This window comes from Protomyctophum bolini (genome assembly GCF_963924005.1).
Source record: "Protomyctophum bolini genome assembly, chromosome: 15".
Lineage (NCBI taxonomy): Eukaryota > Metazoa > Chordata > Actinopteri > Myctophiformes > Myctophidae > Protomyctophum > Protomyctophum bolini.
This window is the reverse complement of record NC_137876.1, coordinates 24,988,178-25,013,539: the sequence shown is the minus strand read 5'-3', so window position 1 is coordinate 25,013,539 and position 25,362 is coordinate 24,988,178. Positions and strand designations below refer to the sequence as shown.

General features: G+C 40.8%; 3 protein-coding genes across 5 annotated transcripts in view; all 3 read left to right on the top strand.

Annotated features, from left to right (window-relative positions):
* LOC308330154 (cell cycle control protein 50A-like) lies at nucleotides 1-12,164 on the top strand. Its single transcript, XM_080784882.1, has 7 exons — nucleotides 1-484; nucleotides 2,077-2,199; nucleotides 3,741-3,848; nucleotides 7,651-7,738; nucleotides 7,950-8,093; nucleotides 8,184-8,393; nucleotides 9,100-12,164. Exons 1-7 carry the CDS (start codon nucleotides 230-232, stop codon nucleotides 9,291-9,293), a joined length of 1,122 nt encoding a protein of 373 aa, XP_080641008.1. The 5' UTR covers nucleotides 1-229; the 3' UTR covers nucleotides 9,294-12,164.
* Nucleotides 12,165-13,918: 1,754 nt separating this feature from the next.
* On the top strand, nucleotides 13,919-20,474 carry LOC308330004 (cytochrome c oxidase subunit 7A2, mitochondrial-like). The gene is made up of 4 exons (XM_080784599.1): nucleotides 13,919-14,041; nucleotides 16,549-16,638; nucleotides 19,750-19,834; nucleotides 20,212-20,474. The coding sequence occupies exons 1-4, from the start codon at nucleotides 14,024-14,026 to the stop codon at nucleotides 20,265-20,267; spliced, it is 249 nt and encodes an 82-aa protein (XP_080640725.1). The 5' UTR covers nucleotides 13,919-14,023; the 3' UTR covers nucleotides 20,268-20,474.
* A 1,641-nt stretch (nucleotides 20,475-22,115) lies between these two features.
* col12a1a (collagen, type XII, alpha 1a) overlaps nucleotides 22,116-25,362 on the top strand; it is an 87,896-nt gene continuing 84,649 nt past the window's right edge. For all 3 annotated transcript variants that reach the window (XM_080784557.1, XM_080784556.1, XM_080784558.1), the window contains exons 1-2: nucleotides 22,116-22,275; nucleotides 23,168-23,273. In XM_080784557.1, the coding sequence (XP_080640683.1) occupies nucleotides 23,204-23,273 (70 nt within the window). In that variant the 5' untranslated portion in view covers nucleotides 22,116-22,275; nucleotides 23,168-23,203. The remainder of the gene's footprint in view (nucleotides 22,276-23,167; nucleotides 23,274-25,362) is intronic.

Genomic DNA, 25,362 nt, shown 5'->3' with positions numbered 1-25,362 from the left:
TGGCAACACTGGTCAGATTACAGTAACAACACAAGGCAGAAATCAAGCAGTTTATGATGAATGGTTGTTTAGAATAACACACACGCCTCCAACCACAACATCCTCTTTTCCTCCAACCGGAGCGTCTCTTTTTTATTTTGTCGCCTTGAAGTCTTGAAGAACAGAACCCCAGCTGCGGCGACGTCGGTCGGGGGAACGGAACGGTTATTTATTATTTCTCTCCGCCACCATGATGGCGTCCAGCTACAACGCCAAGGAGGAGGACGGGAACCACTCCGTGCCCGCCGTGGGGGGCACCGCCGCAGCGGCCGCGGCGAAGAGCAAGAAGCCGGACAACACGGCGTTCAAGCAGCAGAGGCTGCCCGCCTGGCAGCCCATCCTCACCGCGGGCACCGTCCTCCCGGCCTTCTTCGTCATCGGCCTCATCTTCATCCCGATCGGCATCGGTCTCTTCGTCACGTCAAACAACATCAAAGAGTTTGAGGTAATAATAATAATAATAATAATGAAATAAAAATATAAAAAGTGTAAATATATGGACGAGATTCTGCACATCAAAGAAGACAACTTGACTTGGCTTTAAATGCGGCTGCTGCCTGCTGCAATGAGTGACGTTAACGTTATATCATCATAGATGTAATTTTAATATTTTATATCTACCATATGAAAATGTGAAAATTGATCAAATACATCTATTATAGTCTTGATCCAAGACTACTATTATTATAGACTTAAGAGACAGTTTAAATCACACTAGAGTTTCCTGTTGCTTGTTGTGTATGAATACCAGTATTTGTCACTATTTGACAGTAAATAATAAACTCCTGGGTCTTTTTAAATATCTATCTATTTATCGTTATCTTCTGTATCTATATCATCATCTTTATTATTGTGATAATGATTATGTTGGCAGTGGCAGTGTGAACCATATGGGGGCCATACCACACTTGCATTTCGCTGCCTACTCACTGTATTACTGGTAGTTGACATTGACAAATGAAACCTCTATTAGCTGTTCCCTATAACAAACACAGTGACATTGTGGGGATGAATGGGAGTGACAATAGTATAGACATTATTTTTGAAGACCTAGATGGAGTCCTTTTTATTTACTTTTTACGAAATGATAAAAGTGTTGGTAACCTACTGCAACAGGAGGAGGATGTGGGGATTGTGGTCTCATTCAGTGACAGACGGTGACCCCGATTTTGAATATTTCCTGTGATGATTGAAGATGCACACCCATCATCTATGATGTATATGTTTTATTTTGTCTTACTTTATGTTTTTGTCTTTTTTATAGTTTAACTAATAACTTATTATGCTAATGTTACTATGATGTGTGTTGTTTTTGTTAATATGCTTATACATAGAAGTGTCTATTTGTTTGTCTCTAAATGTTTTGATGAATTGAACAATGTGGACCCTGTTGTAAACAAGTGTAAGGCTTAATTGGGTCGTCCACTCACAGTTAACAGTCTTTGTATTGAGTTTGTGCTTGAAATGTACTGTAATTCTGCAAACTGTTGATAAAGATTTCAATCAATCAATCAATTCTGTAAAGAAATACATGCGTGTCCTTGTTTAAGGGGATCATGGGGTGGGGAGGGGGGGGGGGGGGGGGTATCAGGGACGGTCCCCCCTAAAACATCTCGCCCCTCGATTTTTCCGCCGACCTCACACCGACCGCTCAGTCCGACGGTTCTTAAATTCTTTATTTTGTTTTACTGAGAATATGGTTAGAAATAAGTTTAGGCTTAGGCATAGTTTTACTGGGGTTAAGTTTAGGCATAGTTTTACTGGGGCTATGTTTAGATATAGTTTTACTCAGGTTAAGGTTAGGAATAAGGTTAGATTTAACCGTTTATGCATAATTTTCTTAGGTTACTTTAGGAATACCACACCGCGCAGTGTGTGTGGGTGTGTGTGTGTGTGTGTGTGTGACAATTAGAACAAAAGAACAAAAGACACATTGTAAAACAAAATTAGTTAATCGACAGCTGCATCCCTAATTTGCAGCAATGTTTTGTTTTTGTTTTGTTTTTACTGTAACTTTGTCAACTTTTGTGTTTTCAGATCGATTACACTGGTGATGACAACGTGGCTCATCCATGCTACAACTGCGCTCAAAACTTCAGCTTCAACAGCACCACGCTGTGCAACTGCGCTGTGAACTTTACACTGGAGCAACCATTTGAGGTGAGAAGAGCTCCCTTGGGCCTAAGACTGATAAGCCCATTCAGGACGGGGACCCCTTTTTAAGCATGATTTTATGCTTTAGCTGTTGAAAAATAGCAGATCTATATCTATATCGCGGCACCAAGTGCCACGCTACGAGCTTGTAGGTCTGCTATTTCTGAAAAATCATGAAATTGTAGTGCAAATCTTTGAATATATATTCTTTCAGAGCAAACGTTTTTAACTAAAATCTTTGCTTCTGGGGGGTCCCTGGAACAACATATTTTCAGATGGGGGTCAGCGACCAATTAGTATATTTTTGGGGGTCCTTGACATGAAAATGTTTGAAATCGACATGACTGAAACATGTTTTCTTTTTCAGAAAACAGTCAGGATTTAGAAGGCATTTGTAGAATCATCCTCTGGTCTAAATGGGTTATTGATGCTTTCGATCAGTATTCAGTACAATAAAATCTTCTGTATTGGTTTAACTAAAAGAATGTACAAACGTACATTATCTGAGTTACAAAAGGATCCAATAAAACAGAGGATTTTACTTTGTGTACCACAGTACCAGAAAATAAATCTGGCAGCAGATGGTGTCCATTAGTCATCTATTTGTGTTTGAAGAGACACTCAAGCGTTTGCTCGAGCACTCATTATAATTGATTAGTCCATCTTAGAGCATGCTGTTAAGAAGTCAATCCAGCAACATCTCCACAAGGCTGTTATCGATTACTCACAGAACCCCCTGCACTTACATTGTATTTTTAAGTCTACCTTTCATCGCAAGCGCTTCTGGAAAACGCCAAAGAGTGATAAATGCATTAAGCCTAGCTGTGGCAGATTCATATGTTGTTATTTTAGTGTTGTTGGCTCACAATTGTCCTGAGAAACAATCCTCCCTGGCTTCAGTGGCTTGTATACATACAGTATTAGTATTCTACTTACTGCTGTATACTGTATGTATTGGAAGAACAACTGGTCGGTTTATACAAATTACGAAATTAAGCCTAACGATGAAGCAACAAGGCTACAATCACGTATCATGAAGCTACAAAATGACATGCGACACGTCCCTTCACTGCATGATGGGTATGACGAGCTACGAAAAAGTTAAACTGGCTTCAACTTTTTTTCAGTGATCCAATGACGCAGTGAAGTGTCAATGGCTTCAACTTTTTTTCAGTGATCGAATGACGCAGTGGAGTGTCAATCAGTCGTATGTTTTGTTTTCATCACTGTCTCCCTACAAGTTCCTGCTCTGTTCCATAAAAGGAAGAAAATGTCATTCTTGACACTAACTATGTAGTTCCCTGTGCTATTTAACCTGTGTGGTAACACTTCAATGACGACTCGGCAGCAATGTAGCTGAGACAGGCTTGGTCGTTTTGAAGCTTTTGTCGCCGCTAGTTGAAAGCAGCATGATGCAACCTACACGGTGCATTGTATGTTGACTAAACATACAATGTTCTGTGTGGTGAATCATACAAAATATTTCTTGGTATATCTACATGTGCCTCTATTGATATATCTTCATTTCCACCTCTCCTCCCTTGCAGAGCAATGTCTTCATGTATTATGGCTTGTCCAACTTCTACCAGAACCACAGGCGTTATGTGAAGTCGAGGGATGACAGCCAATTGAATGGTGACAGGTCATCTTTGAAGGTATGCCACCAGAGCCTAGGCTCATGAACAGCTTGTCTCTACATATTTGCTCTGCCCAGTCACTACTACCGGTACTCACTAGAGGTTTTTATTTTTAAAGACTTGTGTTTTCTCCCTGGCCTTCAACTGTATTGAGAAACTGTGACCTTCACTGTATATTGCATTTGTTTTTGTCTTTTCTTGTTTGTTTATTTATTCTCTTGCTTCTTTTTTGTATGTTTTTTTTCATTGACTTATGTGGTCAACCACAGTCACTTGTAAGTAAAGTTGAGTTTCTGCTATGACTATGATGAGTGATTTTATTTGATCTACTTTAAAAATAAATTATATTGGCTTTCAACTTAAGCTAGCTTAGTTCAGACCACATATGATGAGACATTGACACTTCAACAGAATCCCCCATAACATTTACCATTTCCATAGATTGTCAACCTATTTTTATTATATAATTATTATTGTATACTCTAGTCTAGGGCCTCTATGCCACTGGTTCCCAAACTGGGGGTCCCCAGATCATTAGCTTAACTCATAGAATGCTGAAAGCGTTTTTAAACGTTTTATTATAGCCAAGCGCAAGAAGCGCATAACGTTTTTATACGTTTTATGGTCCAAAAAACGTTTTTTTATTGATTACTATAGTTCAACTATATTTGCGCCCGGACAACTCATAATGTAACACCGATCGGCTCTAAAAAGAGTTAAAACCCCCCCCTGCTGAAAAGAGGTGTTGGTCTGAGAAGCGTCTGGCACCGCCTATTGGTTGGTCTATGCGAGGACGTACGACGTAATGGATACGGCCGTCCGGCATAGACCAACGCAGATGTCAGGGGATCTAAAATGGATGGGACAATGCTCTTGTTTGTGTGAATACACTCGATTCCCCCTCCCCTCCTGTTTCTACATGGTTTCTCCCGAGGGAGAATGGTGGGGGGGGGGTCTCTTCCTCTTGGATCGCATTGGCAGTTCCCCCCCCACTCCCGAGTCCCCACTGCTTTCAACTGCAAGGCTTGCGCTCTCATTCTCGGAACAAGATACAACGCGATTTGCTCTCTGCCCGTATATAAACCTGCAACGATCGGCATTTGATTTCATAACGTAACGTTTGCCAGACACATGTGGAGTTAGTCATGGACAGATTGCACATCATTATCGAGGGCCCGCCATGATACGTTGGTCGCTGATCGCAAGCCGTACTGCTGCTGCGCTGCTGGCATCCAACCATCCAATCCATCCCCCTTTCTCGTTACAACAGGCTATTATAAACTCACCGTCGAGCAGCCTGCCCTGCACCTAATGTGATAAAATGAACGGCAGGACAAAATCGGATCGATTATTATCTGTCTATCAGCAACATACGGGTGTTTGTCTTGCAACGACAGGTGGTGCTTTCTCGTTTTTTTTCTTCCAAATACGTTGACGTGCTGCTTCTGCTGCTGCCGCATCCATCTCGTTGTTTTTCTTGTTTTTTTCCCAAACATGTCCAGACACAATCCGATCCAGTCTCGCGTCTCACCTTATAGATACGCGAGACTGGATCGATGAGGTTAGTGGTATGTCTGGACATGTTTGGAGCGGCACACGACAATCGACAATAATGTTGATTATGCAAGATCATTTCCTCAAAGCCTAGTTGCCCCCCCCCCCCCCCCCGTTACTGCGATTGTTTGTAGCTCGAATCACAGAATGAGTTCAATGAGCGTAGGGAGAGGGCACATATGGGGCTACGATTGAAGAAAGTTTCCAAGTCCGTTTTATGATCAGATAATGTGCATCAAGACTCTCTGCTTTCATAAGAAAAAAACTAATACTGTAATTGCGAATGCAATGAGCACTTACTATGAGACCTAGCAGATCACGTCTGTCTGTCTGTCTGTCTGTCTGTGTGTGTGTGTGTGTGTGTGTGTGTGTCTGTCTGTCCCGCTTACTGTATATGTGGACCTGGCCCTTTTGTGCCCATATATGGAGCTGAGTGATTTGTGAGTCATGGTGACATGAGTGTGATGGCGTGGTCCTGCTTTGGGGACTCCTTATATGGTTATGGCTGAGTCATGGTGACATGAGTGTGATGGCGTCTTTTGTGACCATATATGGAGCTGGCGTGGTCCAAGCACTAACTATGACACCCTGCAGATCATGTCTGTAATTTATTCTAATTGTTATTGCAATTTACGATCTGCGTTCGCCTTCCGCGTTCGCGCGTCTTACTCGTAATAATAAAAATCACACCCCTGTGAAGTGAGCAGTGCAATGTTGTGAAGTGAGCAGTGCAACATTGCACTGCTCACTTCACTGGGGTGTGATTTCTATTATTATTACAGTATTAGTATTTTTCTTATGAAAGCAGAGAGTATTCTGTTTCATACGGTATATAGTATGTACATGTCGCTATAGGCCTTATTTTGTGAATATTTAGTTGTTAGGTCCATGCTCTCTAAAATTATCTTTTTCAGATAACTTTAGAGATGGCATGGGCCTGAATAACTATTATTCACAAAATAAGGCCTATAGCGACATGTACATACTATATACCGTATGAAACAGTCGACTCTCTGCTTTCATAAGAAAAATACTAATACTGTAATAATAATAAAAATCACACCCCTGTGAAGTGAGCAGTGCAATTGCACTGCTCACTTCACAGGGGTGTGATTTTTCTGGGTGGTATTTTTCTTATGAAAGCAGAGAGTCTACTGTTTCATACGGTATATAGTATGTACATGTCGCTATAGGCCTTATTTTGTGAATAATAGTTCTTCGGGTCCATGCCTTCTCTAAAGTTCTCTGGTGGGCGCAAGCTGCATTCAATAGCCAATTAGTGACAAACTGTATATGTGTACAATGTGTACTGTTTTCCTCCTAAAAGTAGACATTCAGGGCTTTCATTCGGTATATGGTTTGTATAGGATATTATTTGTGCTCAATTTTATATCGGTCTTTTGAACTAAAAAAACTGAACTGAAATGTCTGTCAACTTCAGGCCTCCATATCTCTGTTGTTTTTTTTCACAAGCAGCGTGCAGGCAAAAGCAGGTGTTAGAAAAAGGTCAATATCTCCAGAATGGAAGATGGTAGAATCATATTTTTTTTTTAAAATTGAAGTGGACAAGTTGGGCTTTCTTTTTATTTATGCGATTGTGATTCTCGCTATAAGAGGCCCCTCGCTGTGGGCCCCCCAAAAAGTTCAAAAAGCCCATGTTAAGCCTTCAGCACCAGTAAGCCAGGGTCCGCTAGAACCTGTAGCAGTCAATGTGTTAACATGCAACATTGTTTTTTTCTCACTCAAAAGTAAACAAACCAACATGCAGTCTATACACTACAGGGTTTCTGCACATTTCTCTGAAGTTACAATTGGTGACTTTTAAGACCTTTTTAATATTAAGTACGAAAGAAGCAAACATTGTGAAAAGGCAATCTTTTTTTGAAAGGCCCATGCATCTACAGACTGTCTGTACTTTGCCTACACAGAAAAGTTACCATGGCAGATTCATGTGAGCAATATTTTTGTGTGATCAGAAATGTGTTGCAACTTGTTGCTTGCGTTTCAGCAAGTTGAATCTCTTATAACTCAATCAGCTGACCTGGAACTGGGTGATTCAGGCCACTGTGATATTTCTCTGCAACGTTATAATACGATTTTGTTGTTTGGTCTGAACTAGGCTTTACAGCCTTTCTTAATTAAACAACTAACTTTGGTGCACCTGTTTTGATGGACAATCTAGAAGCTCAGCTCAACACTTTGAGTTTGTAAGATCGGCCTGTTCTTATCCTTGCGATAAATTCAATTTCTACATCACTATTTTCAGACCCCAAGCTTTGAATGTATGCCATACCGTACCAGTGATGGCCTGCCTATCGCTCCATGTGGTGCCATTGCAAACAGCCTTTTTAATGGTGAGTAAAACTAATGTAGCAGCATTTTTAGTTTTGCATTTTTATTCTCATCGGTAAAAGGAATGTTGATGACATCCTTCTCAACCAGAACCTTGTATCACATTGACCTGTGGGAACAAACTTTTATGTATTTTTTTTTGTGTGGCTTTCGCCTTTTTTATGGAGGGATAGGCCACAAACATTTATGTTTAACAATATTTCTGATTCCTAGACACTCTGGAGTTGTTTCACATTGATGCCAACAATACGAAAAACCGCATTCCTCTGGTAAAGAAGGGCATTGCGTGGTGGACAGACAAGCACGTGAAGTTCAGGAATCCCGGCGGAGACGGCAACCTCACCCTATCTTTCCAAGGTACGTTACATGCCATACAAATGACCTGCTTGACACACAGCCAGTGAAGACGCTATGATAACAAATTCATTGCCATTCGTCCTTTCCCAGGCACTAACAAGCCGGTGAACTGGAGGAAGCCGGTGTTTGAGTTGGACCCATTGGACCCAGACAACAACGGCTTCATCAACGAGGACTTTATCGTGTGGATGCGCACCGCCGCCCTTCCCACTTTCCGGAAGCTGTACCGCATCATTCAGAAAAAGTCCAGCATGACTCCAACTCTGCCCAGTGGCAAATACGTCCTCGAGGTCACCTATAGTATCCTTTTTATTTTAGTTAATAGGCAATGTTTGTACATTTCAAATAAGAGTCAGCCCTTACAGCCTGCTTCCCTCTTCCTGAAATTGTCTGTATTTTCTAAAGCAGTGACTTGTAATCAAGGTAAAGTTGTCAACAATCAATATTTTAATGTACTACTTCCATAAATCCATCTTCAACCGCTTATCCGTAGTCTGGTCGCGGAGGCAACATCAATTAATGTTGCTCTCCAGAGCAACATTAGTGACTTCCTCCTGGGGGATTCCGAAGCGTTCCAAGGCCAGTGAATCGATGTATTTCCTCCAACTGTGCCTTGGTCTGCCCCAGGGTCTCCTCCCAGTGGGACGTGCGTCGAGGACCTCCCTAGGGAGGTGCCCGAGACGAGAGGCATCCTAACCAGATGCCCGAACCACCTCAGCTGACTCCTTTCCAGGCGAAGGAGCAGCGGTTCTACTCCGAGTCTCTCTCGTGTGACTGAACTTCTCACCTTATCTCTAAGGGAGATGCCAGCCACCCGTCGAAGAAAACTCATTTTGGCCGCTTGTATTCGCGACCTTATTCTTTCGGTCATGACCCACACTTCATGACCATAGGTGAGAGTTGCCATATAAATGTTTAAATTCATATATTTTAGGTGAACCATTTGCACCCTCCTTTACTTTTCACTTGATCCTGAAGTTTCCTTTCCTTTAACCATATGCATCAGATTACCCTGTGCGTAGTTTTGGCGGCAGGAAGCGCATGATCCTGAGCACCATTTCCTGGATGGGCGGAAAGAACCCCTTCCTGGGCATCGCGTACATCACCGTGGGCTCTGTTTGCTTTTTCCTCGGGGTGGTTCTGCTCATCATCCACCACAAATATGGCAGCCGCAACAGCAGCCCAGATATTCCAAACTAACTTCTTCCTATACAGAGCTTCCTATAACCTCATGCTTATGTCACTTTTCCATACATAGTTGTGGCACGCCACGCCACTACTCTACTCTGCTCAGTTTATTTTGGTTTTCCACTGCACTGGGGCCCCCCCATAGTACCCCCTCCTCCCGTAGGCTATCGTCATATGAAAACTGCCGTCCAAAGTGCTAATGATGTCTGGATATAATCTCCATTTTAACCTATACTGTACATGCAATTAGTCACAGTTTCTGTTGTCATTAAAGGGATAGTTCACCCTCAGAATTATTTTCTAACGATTACTCACCCCAAAGAGTCTCCTTTGTTTCTCCATAGGGACCCACTGCTGGTCATCAAATTATTGGTTTAGGAATGCGACAAAAACATCAACAAAATAATCCATGAATTTGAGTAATCGATAAGAAAAAAAGTTATTTTGTTTTGGTAAACTATCCCTTTCAAGGTAAGAAATAGGTCATGCAGTTGCTCAACACTGATTCATTTCTCATTTTCAACGTCTGGTTTAAACCTTTTTTGTCTAAGAGCGCAACACAAAAAGAGACAACTAAATAAATAAGATATCAAATGTTTAATTTATTATTACACACAGCGGAGCTTAATGTCAGGGTGAACCATGGGCAGATAATATACACATACCCAAAGTAGGTTTGTGAAAAACACGCTACCTGACAGGAAAACAAATAATCAAACCAGATTTTTCACAAAACTGGTGATGTGCCCCTACTGCTCCGTGCTAATGCTATATATTTAAGTGCAATGGATAGACAGACAAAGACGGAGCAGGAAGCTAATGTTAATAAAGTCTACATCTTGTTACTCTTAGAGCTAATCGTCCTTATTACAGTAAACACAGACACAATGCCGTCTAATCTCACTGATTACTAACACACCAGTGGGTGGCCATAACTACGGTATTTCCAATTTATGAGCTTCCATGCAGTCTCATCCATAGATTCTCGGACAACCAGTAGTCGGCAGCATTTAGATGTCACCGTTTGGTATGGCCAAAACCATGGACAGCGGCGCATTTTTCAGAGAGAATAGCCAACAAAGATTCAACTTATTATGGATCGCTATGGCGTGTGTGTGCACTCGTCCTTGTACTGGGAGTGACCAAGACGTTGCCTAGCAACCAGGTCAGTTGAATGTTGATTTTCACTCTAACCGCTCCATATCGATAAAAAACATTAAATGACGGAGTGTTCCGTCAGAAGCAGACAATCATTGGATTTCATATGACGGAGAATTCTGTCAGAAGCAATTCATTTGTTAAGTATGGGATACCTGGTACCAGGTACTAATGGAAAGGCAAATGAGCAGGGTAGAGCCATGGCATGGCGAGCTGGGATTATGTATCGCCAAAGCACCATTAGTCTCTCAAGCCATTAGTATCTCTTCCACAATTTTCTAATGCTACATAATGTGTAATGTGTGTCTGTAATTCCACATGGTATTCAACCAATAATGACACATGACAAAATGTATTTTAAAAGATTTTGAATACCGGTATCCATTTTCGGTAAGCAGCTAGGAATTGACTAATTTGGAGTCCAGTACATTTACATGACCGCACGGGTCAAACAAGTGGGGAATTGACATGCCATCCACTTTATTTTCTACAAATGTTCAGAGCTTTCGAAGTACAGATATATTTGAAAATTGTGGGAGACATTGCATCTGTCTTGAGAGACCACTTCACGCATGCCTGGGCGCCCAGTGGAGCCCCATTCTGGACTGCTTGTCAATTTCAGCCTGAATGCACTGGTCCTTGTAAATGTATGTTTGTGTTACGTTGGAATACTCTCTTTACTGCTGAGTTTTGCACTCGGCAGTAAAGCGACTTCTAACCCTCTGCAGCAACCACTGTGTCAACACGGGGAGAGGGGTGATGGTCGTCAGTTCTTCATCCACTACCTTCGGAGACTGCATGGTCTTGTATAGCATTGGGGATTGTGTCCATTGAGAGGGCATTCTATGAGCTGAGGAGTGCTTTGGATATCACGTTCAGAGCATTTGCACGCAGCGTTTATTGATGCCCACATCGGTTACATGAATACATATTGTTAAAATGGCAGATCTACAAGCTCACGAAGCCTCACATGAGGAGTAGACCGCTTGTAGTGTAGACCGTCTATTTTAAAAATTATTCAAAAACCGCTAACTTGACAATTTTGCCAATGTTTGACCAGCTTTTATAGGATAATTTGTTGATTACGTTTGAGCAGTAATGGTCTTTTTTGAGGTATTAAAAAGTTCCATAAACAGTCAGTCAACTGTCATCTGGGATGCCCCCCCCCCCCCAAAAAAAAATGTGTACAGGTTGAGAACCACCACCTTCCACAAATTGGGGGGGGGGGGGGGGGGGGGGCTAAATTCATGTTATCCTTCTGTGTTGCACCAGAATTGTGCCATCATGCTTGGCTAACGTCGACGGTCATGGCATGAGTGTTGGAGCCTTGGATTCTGTGTCTATGTGCATGTGGTGTAGCTTCAAGATGGCTGCTGCTGTTCTGTTTTACTTTGTATTTATCCATACTGTATATATTGTGTTCTCTGAGAAGTGCATTGTGAATGGCTTGCTTATTGAAGGATGTATATATTTTTAATTTTAAATTGAGATTTTAAAGTGAGTTTTTGTGTGGCCATCCTGTACTGTAATATGTCCTGCTGATGATTGTATCGCTGTGTCCCACTGACACATACCTCTAGCTGTTTCAACTTGGCTTGAATATCGGACGGAATGCTCACAGTGGGTTAGTATGCTGATGGAAAACATTTATTAAGTATTTTACTCTTGCAGGGGAAATATATGGTCAATGACAAATTATACCAAAAATAAAACTTATTTATGGCACTGTTTGGTTTCATACAAATGTTTGTGTGGATTGCGGCATTCCTAAGGTTTTGTTGAACTGATGAGCTAATGTGTATTTTTTGCGAATACTGTCCAGTCTTCTGTAAAGGTAATCTATTTTAATTAACTTAATCAAATTCTTACATCACTCTTGACCAATGATATGCACTTTAAAAGTGTCTCATTTGTTAGTTTTTTTGCACCTAACTTAATTTTGTTCTTTATAAATGCATTATTAATCAGGAGTTCTGGTGAGTTGTTTTATGACCATATTAAAAATACATTGGTCAATGTGTTGGTCATTTGTGTCGTTTGATTTGATAGCAGATAGTTAGTTATATGCAAATAACATTGGCAAAATAAATGTTTTCAGGGCATTGCTAAATCATTGCAATGAACACTACATGTAGGCTATATGTAATACAAACATCTAAAGTCTGAAATCCATTTTGTATTAATGCATATAGCCAATTGTCTGACATTTTCTGTTCTTTCATAGCTTTATAGTCCTGTGCATTCATGAAGTGTTGTCATCATGCTTGACTACAGCGCTTCACCGTACTGTAGCTTTCCCTTATAGGCTGCCATACTAGAAGTTATTCCAGTAGGCCTACATACATGACTATACAGTATTTGCATAAACGCTAAAAGCATTTTCTCAGTAACACTTCCTCCTGGTTCGGCTTGTGGTGTGGGCTGACTTGGCAGTGACTGTTACTGCAGCCATGTCAAGGTTTTCATGTTTCAGTATGTGTCCTTTTGGGGGCGCTCTCGAACACACTGAGTGGGTTCTAGTGGGTTCTCAATTATGTGTCTTGCATCTGTGTTCTGATAATTAAGCTTGTTGGTTACACCTGTTTGTGAGTGAGAGAGGGCAGAAGTCTCAGTCTATGGTCTCATTACACTGAAGGAGAGTGCACTGTGCAGAAGGAAGAAAGCAAAGTAGACCAGAAGAAGTAAAGTGAACTATAAAATGTAAAGCAGAAGAAAGTTAAGTTAAGTACAAGAAATGAAGTAAAGTAAAATAGAGAAAAGAAGAGAAAACAAAGAGGGTTTTTCAAGAAAGACTGAAGGATCCAACCCCCCCCCCCCCCATTCATGTGATGTGCAAGCAGGCAAAGTGGTCAGTATTGTATTTGTTTGTGAAGGTTTATGTATTATTGTGAATGTAACAATAATGTCCCAAGTTAATGTTTTGTGTGTTTGGTTTTGTATGTCAGTTCTACGGTGTTTTACAGCACAGTGGTGTTGAACAGCAGTAAAAAATAACGACTTTGTGAATAGGAATAATAACAAACATTTGCACAGTTACAAAGTGCTTGTTAATACCTAAAGAAAAAAAATAAACTAGTGATATATATAGTACATTTCACTATAAAATAATTACATTTATATCATTAAGAAATAGCCTAGGGCTCAAGTGGTTCATTCTATAGCCTTTGGAAGTCCCTGTAAATGTAGTGGATTGAAAGTCTACTACTAATAAAAAGTTGTGTTTACTTATTACAGACAGTCGGCTGCCTGTAACCACTCATGTGATATAAATGTAATTCGTTACTGTCCACCTTTTCCTCCGAGGTGGTGGAAAGCCTTAGCCTGGCTCCAGCCCCTGAATCGCTAGCCACATTAAAAAATGATGGAGTGAAACGAAATGAAAATTCAGGCTGAGTGTCAGGCTAGGAAAGCCTGGTGAGGCGAGGTTACTCCGGAGCAATAGGTGGCGGTAATGTACCCAACGTCTCTTGAGTTTCACATAGACAGTAAACGTAGAAGAAGTTACCCATACTTGTGTCCTTGTCGTGTGCTCAGTGTGATATATAAGGTTATCCAGGATATAACTCCACAAACATTCTGTCAAAATGTACAGACAACTTATGGTAAGATATGAAATGATCTACTGTATGTGTTGCAACGTGATTCTATTTACCCTGAAATGTTTTAATAACGTTTACATTCAATATAAGTACGACAAGTTGTCAATGTCTTTTACTAGCTTAGCATATACTAGCTGCAAACACAAGCTAGTACGTTAGTAGCCCTGAAACATGACTGTCATGATTATCATGTCCTGTGAACCATGGGTAGTACGTTAGCAAATTAATGTCTGGATCAATTCATAATTCATAAACATAATCAAATGGTAATGTTTGTTCGTATTTTGTCATTGGTGTTGGGCAAGCTACCTAAAATACATCTATAAACACTATAAACTAAGCTATAGTAGTACTATAGTTACAGTTACAGACGCTCGTCATCAGTCATGTGAACCATTGTATGTACCTGAGTTACATTAAAGGTTAAGCAGAATGGAGTTCCAACCGCGCCTCTAGCCTATGGCAGGCCAGTCTGGTGCATTTCTGAGGCAGGACAGGTTACAGGAGGAAAGGACGCACTGGAGCAACTCGGCCCTTATTTTATTATCGGGGTGCAATAAAAAAAAAAAACGTTTTCGTACGTATCAGTCACATCTTTGTGACGAATATGTGACTGAGAGACTGATGCATAACTTGCACCCTGTGACCCTGATAATAACATAAGGCCTTAAACTGTCTTGAGTTGCTCCAGTGCCTCCTTTCCTCTTACATTAAAGGTTCTTATCTTTCAAAATACATATTGCATATACACTGCAAAGCAAAGTTACCATGTTTACCCAGGGTAACTGGACTAAGCTCAAGAACTTGTTTACAGCCAGGCCCTGCTCATAGAACATTTCATGGTAGGGGACCTGGGTTCAATGCCTTGCTCAAGGCCACTTCAACGGTGGTAATTTTAACGTGCTGGTCCAGGGATACGAACTAGCGACCTTCCGATATCAAGACCGCTCTGCAAACCGTTCGGCCACCGCTGCCCCTACTGCAATTTACTTAGTAAAAATATCTAGCTAAAATTGAAGTTACTTTGTACCTAGCCCTGGTCCAGGGCTTACAGCAAACATAACTACTCACCGAAACAAAGCCTGCTAGACCTTGGTAAAACGAGAATAGACTTTTACCAAGGTCTAGCAGGCTTTGTTTCGGTGAGTAGTTGCGTCGTTTTGTTTATTTGCTGGGATTTGAAAACCCGCGCACGGGAGTGAGAATATCAAAACTTATAAACGGTACTTTTTGGCCAAAAAGGGATTTTTTTTTCACCGGAGGAAAAATATTCTCTATGAGGCAGTTCTCTGGGCAATATCAGTAGAGGGCGCAGCGGAGTAACTACAAAAAAAAGTACAGTTTATACGTGTGGTGGGGGGCAGAGTGCTTCCACTAAGGAAAGTAGTCTTTCTATTGACACAACCCGCCTTTGTTTTGGTGAGTAGCAAAAACGTTCTTTTTATTTACACTAAAGAGTAGAGGCTGGTCTGCATTCATGCGAGTGGCGGAAGTTGATAGTAACATAGCTCTAATGTGTTGCATTAGAGCTATGGAACAGAGCTACTGTGGGTTATGACATTGAGTGATAGGGTGGTGTAAACAGGGTGTACTGGGCAACCTACTTTTACCAGACTGGAGTGATTTATCATTGCCAGTCAAGCTGAACAGTGTATATTATTCATCACTTTGCTGTCAATCAGAATAATGCACAGAATAAGTCAATCAGTTTATATTAGTTATGAAATTAAATGAACTAAATTATTTTCCTAACCATCTGTGGAGGAAGGTTTTATTTACATTACAACTGTGAATTATGTCGTTATTGTGATGGGTAGTGATGTAGCAGACTAGCAGTAGTTTTTCACAAGCTACCCAGGAAAATTACTTAAATTAGCTGAAACCTAGTATGTACATCATTTTATTTTACTTTATAGTCTTGGGAATTTTGTCCTCTCAGTCTGCATTTAACCCATCCATGAGGAGCAGTGAGCAGCCAGTCACCATGCAGCACTCGGGGACCAGTTCCTTGGTCAAGGGCACTGGCATTTTGTACCAGAGCATTCAGAAAGTTGTGAAGTTCCCTACAAGCTACTGGGAAAAATGTAGTTAAACTAGTAGACAACTCCTTTATAGCCAATCTACTTCCCACTCAGCACTGATCACTTGAAATTAAATTAATTCTGTAAATTGAATATTGATGCAGCCAAAGCCACCAGCCCTCTCATTATCTCGGCAAAAGGAATGCTGGCACTTGTCTTTTAATAACTAAACCAAAACATCCCTCCTTTTTTAGGAGATTTTTATCTGGCACAGGTAGCACAACAATGTTGTCCAAAGACTCCAAACACCTCCATTGTTTTGCTGCCTGTGCCAGATAATGAAATCTCCTAAAAGGACATGGAAGTGAGTGCTGGTGATCGTTTTGTTTGCTCTCTCTATCATCTATATAATCCACCTGTGGTTGTCATTGTCATGCATCGTCTCTTGGGTTTGCTCAAATTCCTGTCATTGTTTCCTTGTGTCAACAGGGTCTTCGGCAGCTGTCCAAGCGGTCCTTCAGCGACAGTGCCCGCAACCAGATAGAGAACAAAATCAAAGATAAACAGAAGTTCTTTCAGGTACAGCATCTCCAAGCCGCCATTGGTCATTGTTAGCAGCACTTAAGTAAAATCCTCAGTGTTATAAAACCCTGACTTTTCATTTGTACATTCTCAGAGGTACAGGATTTAACTTTTGTATAAGCTAAGCTTCACTTGCCCAAGTGACCACTTTAAAAGAAGAGGCACTGTTTGTTTGACATAATTACCTGTTTGGGTAATGACTCTTCCACTTCAGTGGAACTGTTTGTTTAAAGGTGAACAATGTAACTTTAACAGTAAGCTCACATGGTTTTGCGACAGTGCCCGCAGACGGAGAACAAAATCAAAGATAAACAGAAGTTCTTTCAGGTACAGCATCTCCAAGCCTAAGCAGGGCATTGTTAGCAGCACTTAAGTAAAATCCTCAGTGTTATAAAACCCTGACTTCATTTGTACATTCTCAGAGGTACAGGATTTTACTTTTGTATAAGCTAAGCTTCACTTGCCCAAGTGACCACTTTAAAAGAAGAGGCACTGTTTGTTTGACATAATTACCTGTTTGGGTAATGACTCTTCCACTTCAGTGGAACTGTTTGTTTAAAGGTGAACAATGTAACTTTAACAGTAAGCTCACATGGTTTTGCGACAGTGCCCGCAGACGGAGAACAAAATCAAAGATAAACAGAAGTTCTTTCAGGTACAGCATCTCCAAGCCTAAGCAGGGCATTGTTAGCAGCACTTAAGTAAAATCCTCAGTGTTATAAAACCCTGACTTCATTTGTACATTCTCAGAGGTACAGGATTTTACTTTTGTATAAGCTAAGCTTCACTTGCCCAAGTGACCACTTTAAAAGAAGAGGCACTGTTTGTTTGACATAATTACCTGTTTGGGTAATGACTCTTCCACTTCAGTGGAACTGTTTGTTTAAAGGTGAACAATGTAACTTTAACAGTAAGCTCACATGGTTTTGTTTGCGTCAAAGAGAAGGCAGGCATCAGCTACTTTCAAATGATGGAAATGTGAAAGAAAAGTACCTCTGGTATAAATTATATGGCATTGTTATAAACAATATGTTTTACATTTGGAAAATCTGAGTTTGAAAGGGAATGCCCGCCCCCAACAATTTCTAGACTCAAGAAAAGTATTGTTTTTTTCAAGTTTTGTTTACTTTTGAAGTAAACTTGCCAAAGAATATAAGAATGATTGACAAAAACAACAATCTGGACACGACTCGCATCACACACCTTTCATCAGTTGGAAACATGTTACTTATGTGGAGTAACGGCTTCGCCAATGTCGTACAAGTAGACACAATGTTGTCTTTCGAGAAGGGTCTAAGACCACATACAGTATGTGGTGTAGTGCCTAGTTAGCTAGTTCGGCTCCAACAGGCCGAAGGAGGCCACAACCTGACCTGGCCTGGTGGAGACCTGTGCCCCGAGGGGCACTTTTTCTAGTTGCTGCTGTTTTTACGAGTTGATGACAGAAGAAGCAAACGTGTTTTCAGTTAGTGCTGATGGCTGAATGAATTGGCGGAAATTGTAGGCCGAGTGCCTCTGTCCAAACTCTCGCCACTCAGCCAGATAATAGTTACTTGGTAAACAATATTCTCACAAATAGCCAACAGCGTTGTGAGCTTGACTGTAGATCGGCTATATTGGGGGCCAGCTCAGTGCCCTTGTGGTTAGTGTCGGCCCTGAGATTGGGAGGTCAGGGTTCGATCCCCAGCCTCATAACAAACACAGTAAATACCTGTATGGGACCCTTGCTTGACACTCGGCACCACGGGTTGGATTGGGGGTAAGTCAGATGCCCTAGTATGGGGCCCATGGCTCGGCAAGGCTAACAGAGCGCAACCAACCAAGTATAGAATCAATCAGGCAATACCGTTCAATTGAGAACAGTCATACATCCTTGTATGCATTCTAGTGGGTTATGTGATAACAATATAGGTGGATCTAGTTTTTTTAGAAGCGGTGTTATTTTTTTGTTTTGAGAAACCATTGCTCCGATTTGGGCTAAAACGTATACAAAAGATGACATGGTATAAATTGATTTTGAAAATATGTTGGGATGTATATTTTCAAAAGAAAAGGATGCCAAAAAACGTTTTATTTGACCAATGTTTTGACAAACGGGTTGTCTTCTTCAGGGTATATGTATATTTTCAACAGTATGAGGAATATAAAGTGTAATATGTAACTCATCTTATCTAAAACCCACGCAGTACGTCTTAATGTTTTGGATACAAAACATACAGTTTAAAATGCATCAGTTGTCATTAGGAATGGCCTGATTTTTGTGTACAATGCAGAACCCAATAATGTAAATACTGAGTATATCTCCCAATCTGATCATCTTGTTTACTCTTTTTATGCCCTTTTAATCTTGTCGTTGAATACATTTTCATTACTTTGTATTTGAACAAAACCTTAAGTATAAATAATGTTAATGATAATGTTAAAGTGTGTACTTTATTCCTAGGTTCTGGAGACTTGTTAGAGTATGTCTCCTTTGTAGCCTGACAGATAAGTATATACAGTATCATGGTTTTTGTCGCTACTGTAGGTTGTAATTGCGGCTGAACATGTACTAATTTTGCATGCAGAGTGATAAGCAAAAAGCCTGCATCAAATCGATGTTCCACAGAGGATGGTTTTGCTGATCCCTGCAATATAGTACTAGAAATAACCATGTCCACAGCTGCTGACAGTCTGACACCCAGCCTACTTTTGCTTTTTAAATCTCATATAATAGTTCAACGTCATTGCTCCTGCACTGCATACTATTGTATCTTAGTTGCTTTGGTGATCTCTTTTGATGTAAACGGTAAGTTTACCTCCTAGCTGTTGAGGTGGTGTGAGCTTGGAAAACAGCTGAGCATTAACAATGTAGTAGGAAAACACTTGTTCTTTTTGGCCTTGCACATTACTTTGAAAGGCATGATGCTCTTTATTTTAGATTTTATTCCCCATACACGAATTCGAATTAACTTTATATTTGTTTCCTCGCAAGCTAATATCCGTATTATGGAAAGGTGCTTTTAATTTTGAAAGTGCAAACATTCATCCTTATTGTGTGGGCTGTGAGTGAGGCTGTTTGACTGATGTGTTTGTGACGAGGGAATGACCCGCCTCCTGCATTAACAGGAAGACAACGGCGTCCCCGTACACCTGAAGGGAGGCACCAAGGATGCAATTATGTACAGAATCACCATGGTTGGCAGTGCTGCCGGTATGTCCTTTTTAACAGTGTAAAATAATCAAGTGATGTTTTTTGTTAAATATCTATTTGGATTGCAATAATTTGCTATAGAGTGTTAAGTATCAGGGATCATGGCAGCTCATTAGTATATTGAAAGTAAAATGTCAGTGTGCAGACTAAATGCAACTGGAACCCGTCACTATAACATTAGAAGCTTATCTTTTGGGGGTTCTCTCTTCCCTGAGAAATAGTATCCTGAGCTTTATATGTTCTGCTTTTCTAAAGAGCTTGAATGAGGGGAAGACCTCTGTTACTGAACAAACAAGTATGCTAACATTTAACTGACTTATGTGCCATCTTTTTGTCCATTTTTAATGTTTGTTCTCTTCTGTTTGATCTCTTCACAGGCACTTGCTACCTTCTATATTCGTTGTATCATGCAGCCATGCCCAAGAAACCATAGTGAACCACCATACTGGAAAACTAGACTTTATCTAGTGGTTTTAAAGCGACATAGCTTGAATATAATTCACATTACTCTCTTCTCTGTTGTGCAGATATGTAATCTGGGAGATTATTTGTCCTGTCAATGTCAATATGTTTCATGCATGGGATCATTATTTATTGATTGTACAATTAATGTGCCAGAGATAATAAATTATATACCAGAGTTCAGTAGTGTTTGTCTTTTAAATTCATGCTTGCTTAAATCGGACCACTTACTAGCCAATCTTATTTCCACTGTGTTCATGGCATTGAAAACACAACCTTACCGGCATTAACAGATTTTTCTGGCCCACAGATCAAAGCATCCTGTGTGAACATTTCATTAAAGTAAGGTGTGGTTGCTGTGAGGAGTACCTAAAGATGCCAAATAAAATGAATGACGACGTGCTTGGTTAAACAGCTGGTCTATGGCAGTGGTTTGAGTAAGCCTGGGACTGAGGCTATTTTCAATCAGTGGGCCGGGGACCACGAGTGGTCCTTGAGATGGGTTCCAGGTGGTCCCCAGCTAAATGATGGAGAGTTGGTAACCAAATTATTGATGATATTCACATGGCTGCCATCTTGCCAGCAAGGTGATACTTCCCATAGAGAGCCCATTATCATCTGCAAGGTATTTCTTGACCGGAATTAGCTCATAAAATGTCTATGGTGGATTTTTATGAAACAAACACTTTACAGATTGAAAGAGGATAATTCAAGCTTTCTCTACAGCTGCAATGTTGGTGATTTTGTTGTTTAATACAATTAGAGAGGACTTATCTGTTTGGATGAATGGGCTGTCTATGGGAAGTGTCACCTAGGTATCACCTTGCTGGCAAGATGGCTGCGGTCTGAATAAAGAGAATAGGTCTTGAACTCTGAAGAGTTACATTATTGTTAAACATCTGCATTACTTAATCTCTCCTAGTGGTACCACTACCAACATCAATACAGAATGGAATTGTGGACAATTTTATCCAACGACAAGAGGCTAAATGCCATCAAATGCAGAATAAATAATTGGCCTTGATACAAAAATGGTTGAAAACCACTGCCTTGGTTTTGGTGATTCAAGGGCAACGCTTAAACCCTGATGTGCATGTGTTCGTTTTGAACACTAGAGGGCACCAAATAACTACCTAATAGCCTGCAACAATGTCATGCTGGCAGCCCCTTCTGTATTGATAGTTTGCAACAATTCAGATGTATCTAATGTAGCCCTACTTTTTTTTCAAACAATATTTTTGACAGACCAATAGAGGATGCCGATTAAATGAACTGTCAATGTAATTCTCGATATATAAATTACACATGAATGATACGCGCACATCTTTCGACTATATCTCTAGGCTAGTGTGTGTCACTGTGCGCGCGTGCGCGAGAGAAAATAAATCTCACGCATATGCTCGAGTCGTGGGGGGGGGGGGGGGGCCTCGGCTCATTGTACCAACAGTTTAACTAACAAATATAAGTTTGATTTAGTTTAAAATGAAAATGTGCATAAAATAAATGTATAGGCTACGCCACGACAATAATGTGTGTAAAGCATGGTCGGGACGTTGAGCCCCTCGCCAGTTGGACGCAGCCAGTTTGCCCAAATTGCCCAAACTATGTGACCCGAATGTTTATTTAGCCACTTAAAACTGATCATAATCTCCATGCCAGAGGAATGCAGAGAAGAATGCAATGTTTCCAGAAGTTCCATAAAGTCTCAAGGGGGATGTTTGATGTTTCATACCCCCCGTTTCGTAAGAAAGCCCTATGATGGTAAAATGAGAGCTGGGAACTGCCCCCCCTATTAAGTAGCCGGTTGTGGAAAGATTCTTCCCACTTGGAAAGAGGCTTTTCCTTCTTGGACATCTGCTAGTGGAGCTTCCAGTAGCCGGAGAGGAGAGAAGGGTCCACCCAGCTCCTGAAAAGTTCTCTGATATAGTTGTTGGGAGGCTGCACTCAAACTCTGTTGGTTCATTTCTTGGGTTGATTAGGTGAGTTGGCATTCCCTTCTTTGTTGCGATTTGTATAGGCTTATTGTATACTCGCTTTATTATGAATGGGAACGTTTTACTCTGGCGAATTGGTTCGTTTTGTGGCATTTTCCTCCCAAATTTCAGGTCGAATTTTGATACATTTAACGATTTTAATTACACTTTTCAGACTCCTTTTTCACGATTTTAATTAACAACTTGCTTGGTTCGTTAGTTTAAATGAGTTCTAAGGATCGGAGCTTAGTCTGTTTTACATTTCGAAATCGATCCCTTAAAAACATTTCTTAATCAATTAGCCTATAAAATAATGCAGTGTCAATTATTTAAAGTTCTTGTCAGCTCAATGTATTGTAGATGGTTAGCCTAATTTATGTCGAAGTTTGGAACTGGGACACAGGTCTAATTGTGATTATTATCATGAGGTGAGGTGGGCTCCTTATTCCGAAGGGCCACAGCGGAGCAGTGAGTGAATGTGCCCCCTCACTGCAGTGTGCCTGCTGTTGCACTAGGCGGGGCACGCAACCTATGCTTAAGATGGCATTTGGCTTCAGAGTTTTACCAATATGGCGAAGTAACGTGACACGTCCTTTGCAGAAAAAAATTATCCGAAATTTAATGATAATTATTCTTGGTTTGTTAGTTGATTGGTTGATTTTAAGGCTTTGAAATAGCGTCCTTGTGTAGCCTATATCATCTCCCTTAATGTAAAACCAAACGAGGGGCACACAGATAGTCAGGTTAAAATTAAACGTGTCAATCTGTCTGTCATACCGTGGGTTCTTAAATTCAGGCACTTCATACGCCTATAGAGGCCTACTCGTGACTGCCAGGCTCTGTGCCCATCGCGGCTGCAACTTAAGACTCATGCACCTTGCCTGTCTGTCCCTCTCAGATTCATTTATGAGCTGCTGACCCACGACAGCTAAAGATGAAGATAGGGCTTTCATTAGCCACCGCTGCCTTCGTTGCAGTTCTGTTCTCCTCCGTTGAAGCTCAAGGTAAATGCGACCACCCCCTTCCCTCCTCTCACATCATCACTCTCTCTCTCTCTCTCTCTCTCTCTCTCTCTCTCTCTCTCTCCTCTCGTTTTCCTATCACTGTATCTTTTTCACTTATGCAATAATTATTACAGGGTTTGAGCTGTAGGTCTTTTTTTGTTTTTAAATTCAGAGCCATCATTATGGAATTACTGCAAGTGTCTGTGTTGATCATTTGAATAAAGTTATACCCAGTTTCATGTGTATGCTAATTAACTGTGTATGGTTAGCCTATCCGTCAAATGACTTTTGTTATATTTATTTTATCTGGTGTGACATTTGTCCTTTTGTATTTTTGGATGTGTCTCTATCGCATAAATCTGTTCTAATTAGGCTGGAATTATGTTGGTTATGTAAGTCCAGATACCATTTTCTCATAGAGATTTGGCAAGGATAAAACACCACATTTATTTCATTTACAATTTACGATTATATGCCTTTCAACAACAGGGCATATAGCCTACCAGAAATACAACAAAAGTCATTTAATGGATTCATGTTTCCCTGTAATTGTTTAGTGGTTTCTCTCTTACATTTGATTTTATGATATAAGGCTCTACTCTGTGTCCAAACCAAGGTTTGGCAGGAATCCTGCCAAATCCAGCTGGGCAGCTATATCAGAGCCCTCAGTTATAATTTAGTAATGACTCTTGATGCATTAAGGTTTAACTAGTTTTCTTATTTGTAAATGGTGAAATTGTTATATACTGTAGTTGTGGCAATATTGCTATTTAATTCTGAATTCTACACTAAAGTGCAATAGTCATTGTTTGTAAATGTAGAAAGAGTTATTACATACTGTACATGTCAAATGAGTTAGATTGAGTGTTAGTGTTAATTATCTGTTGATAGTTGATAGTTTAAACAAAATGTCTCTCTGTGAAATTTGATATACCAACAGTTTCAGTCCAAATAATACCGAAAACCCAAAATGGAAATGTGGAAAAAATGTGGGGATTCTTTCCCCTGAAAAGTCTTCCGCAGGGGGAGAGTCTAACGTCTGCTCCCATATATCTTCACTAACGGAATGGAAAGATGTAATACGAGAATCGCAAATTAATCCTCAGACAGCGCAAAGACAAAGAGCCTTTCTCGGGCTTCTTTTTGCGGGCATTCGAGAAAACGCTGAGTTGCAATCCATATGGAAAGTTAATATGCAGTAATGTTTAATGTCAGCACATGTTGTGGAATTACTTTGGCATCTGTTCTGCCTCTTTGGGAGAGTCAGAGTTCTTTCCCTCCTCTCTCTCTCTCTCTCCTCCGCCTCCTCTCACTCTCCTCCTGGCAACAGCAGGAGACTTGACTGGCTGGCTGGAGACAGAGGTTACAGAACAGTAGCCAGACTCTGGGCCCCTAGACGCCTCTGAGGTGTCCTCTGATTAGCAGTTGGTCAGGCAGACATCTGTTTATACCTGACGAGGGGGAAACCTTTTATTTAGATAATATCCGTTCCTCCAACAAGGGTTTTAATTTTATTTATTTTAAATTGTTTACACAACTGTGCTGTAAATCAAAGACATTTCCAAGCGTCTTGCAGTCGGGGGAGTAGGGGGGGGGGGAGGCAGTCAAACGCGTTTTCTCGTGTGAATGAAGACCACCACCACGATATTCTCTTCCAAATGTTCAACCTCATCCACTGTCACACTCGTATGACTCCTTCCTTACCTACCTACACTAACACTGCCTACCACAACTATCCTTATTGTCTACTGTACACACACACACACACACACACACACACACACACACACACACTCGTGCGTTTGACGTTGGCGATGAGCACTTGTGGATTCAACAGGGGGAACATGGCCCAGGCGGGGCCGTTTGAGTTGAAGTGCCAGGTTGGTTATTTTGATTCTGGTGGCCTCAGGTCCTGTTTTGTCATCTGCCTGTGCATTCAGTGTGTCCTGAACTATGGCTTCTTCCTCCAAAGTGTATTTTACAATGATATTCTTGCATCCCATTGGCCCAGCTGCCATCTCAATACTGCATGCCTCTATTATGACGGAACGATTCCAGGTGAAGTGGACCAGTCTCCAGTCCTGAATGC

Coding starts and splice junctions, on each gene's coding strand:
- LOC308330154 (XM_080784882.1), top strand. CDS start 230: ATGATGGCGTCCAGCTACAACGCCAAGGAGGAGGACGGGAACCACTCC. Junction 3,849..7,650: donor GTGACAGGTCATCTTTGAAG/GTATGCCACCAG, acceptor CACTATTTTCAG/ACCCCAAGCTTTGAATGTAT. Junction 8,394..9,099: donor CGTCCTCGAGGTCACCTATA/GTATCCTTTTTA, acceptor CATATGCATCAG/ATTACCCTGTGCGTAGTTTT.
- LOC308330004 (XM_080784599.1), top strand. Junction 16,639..19,749: donor ATAAACAGAAGTTCTTTCAG/GTACAGCATCTC, acceptor CTGCATTAACAG/GAAGACAACGGCGTCCCCGT. Junction 19,835..20,211: donor CATGGTTGGCAGTGCTGCCG/GTATGTCCTTTT, acceptor ATCTCTTCACAG/GCACTTGCTACCTTCTATAT.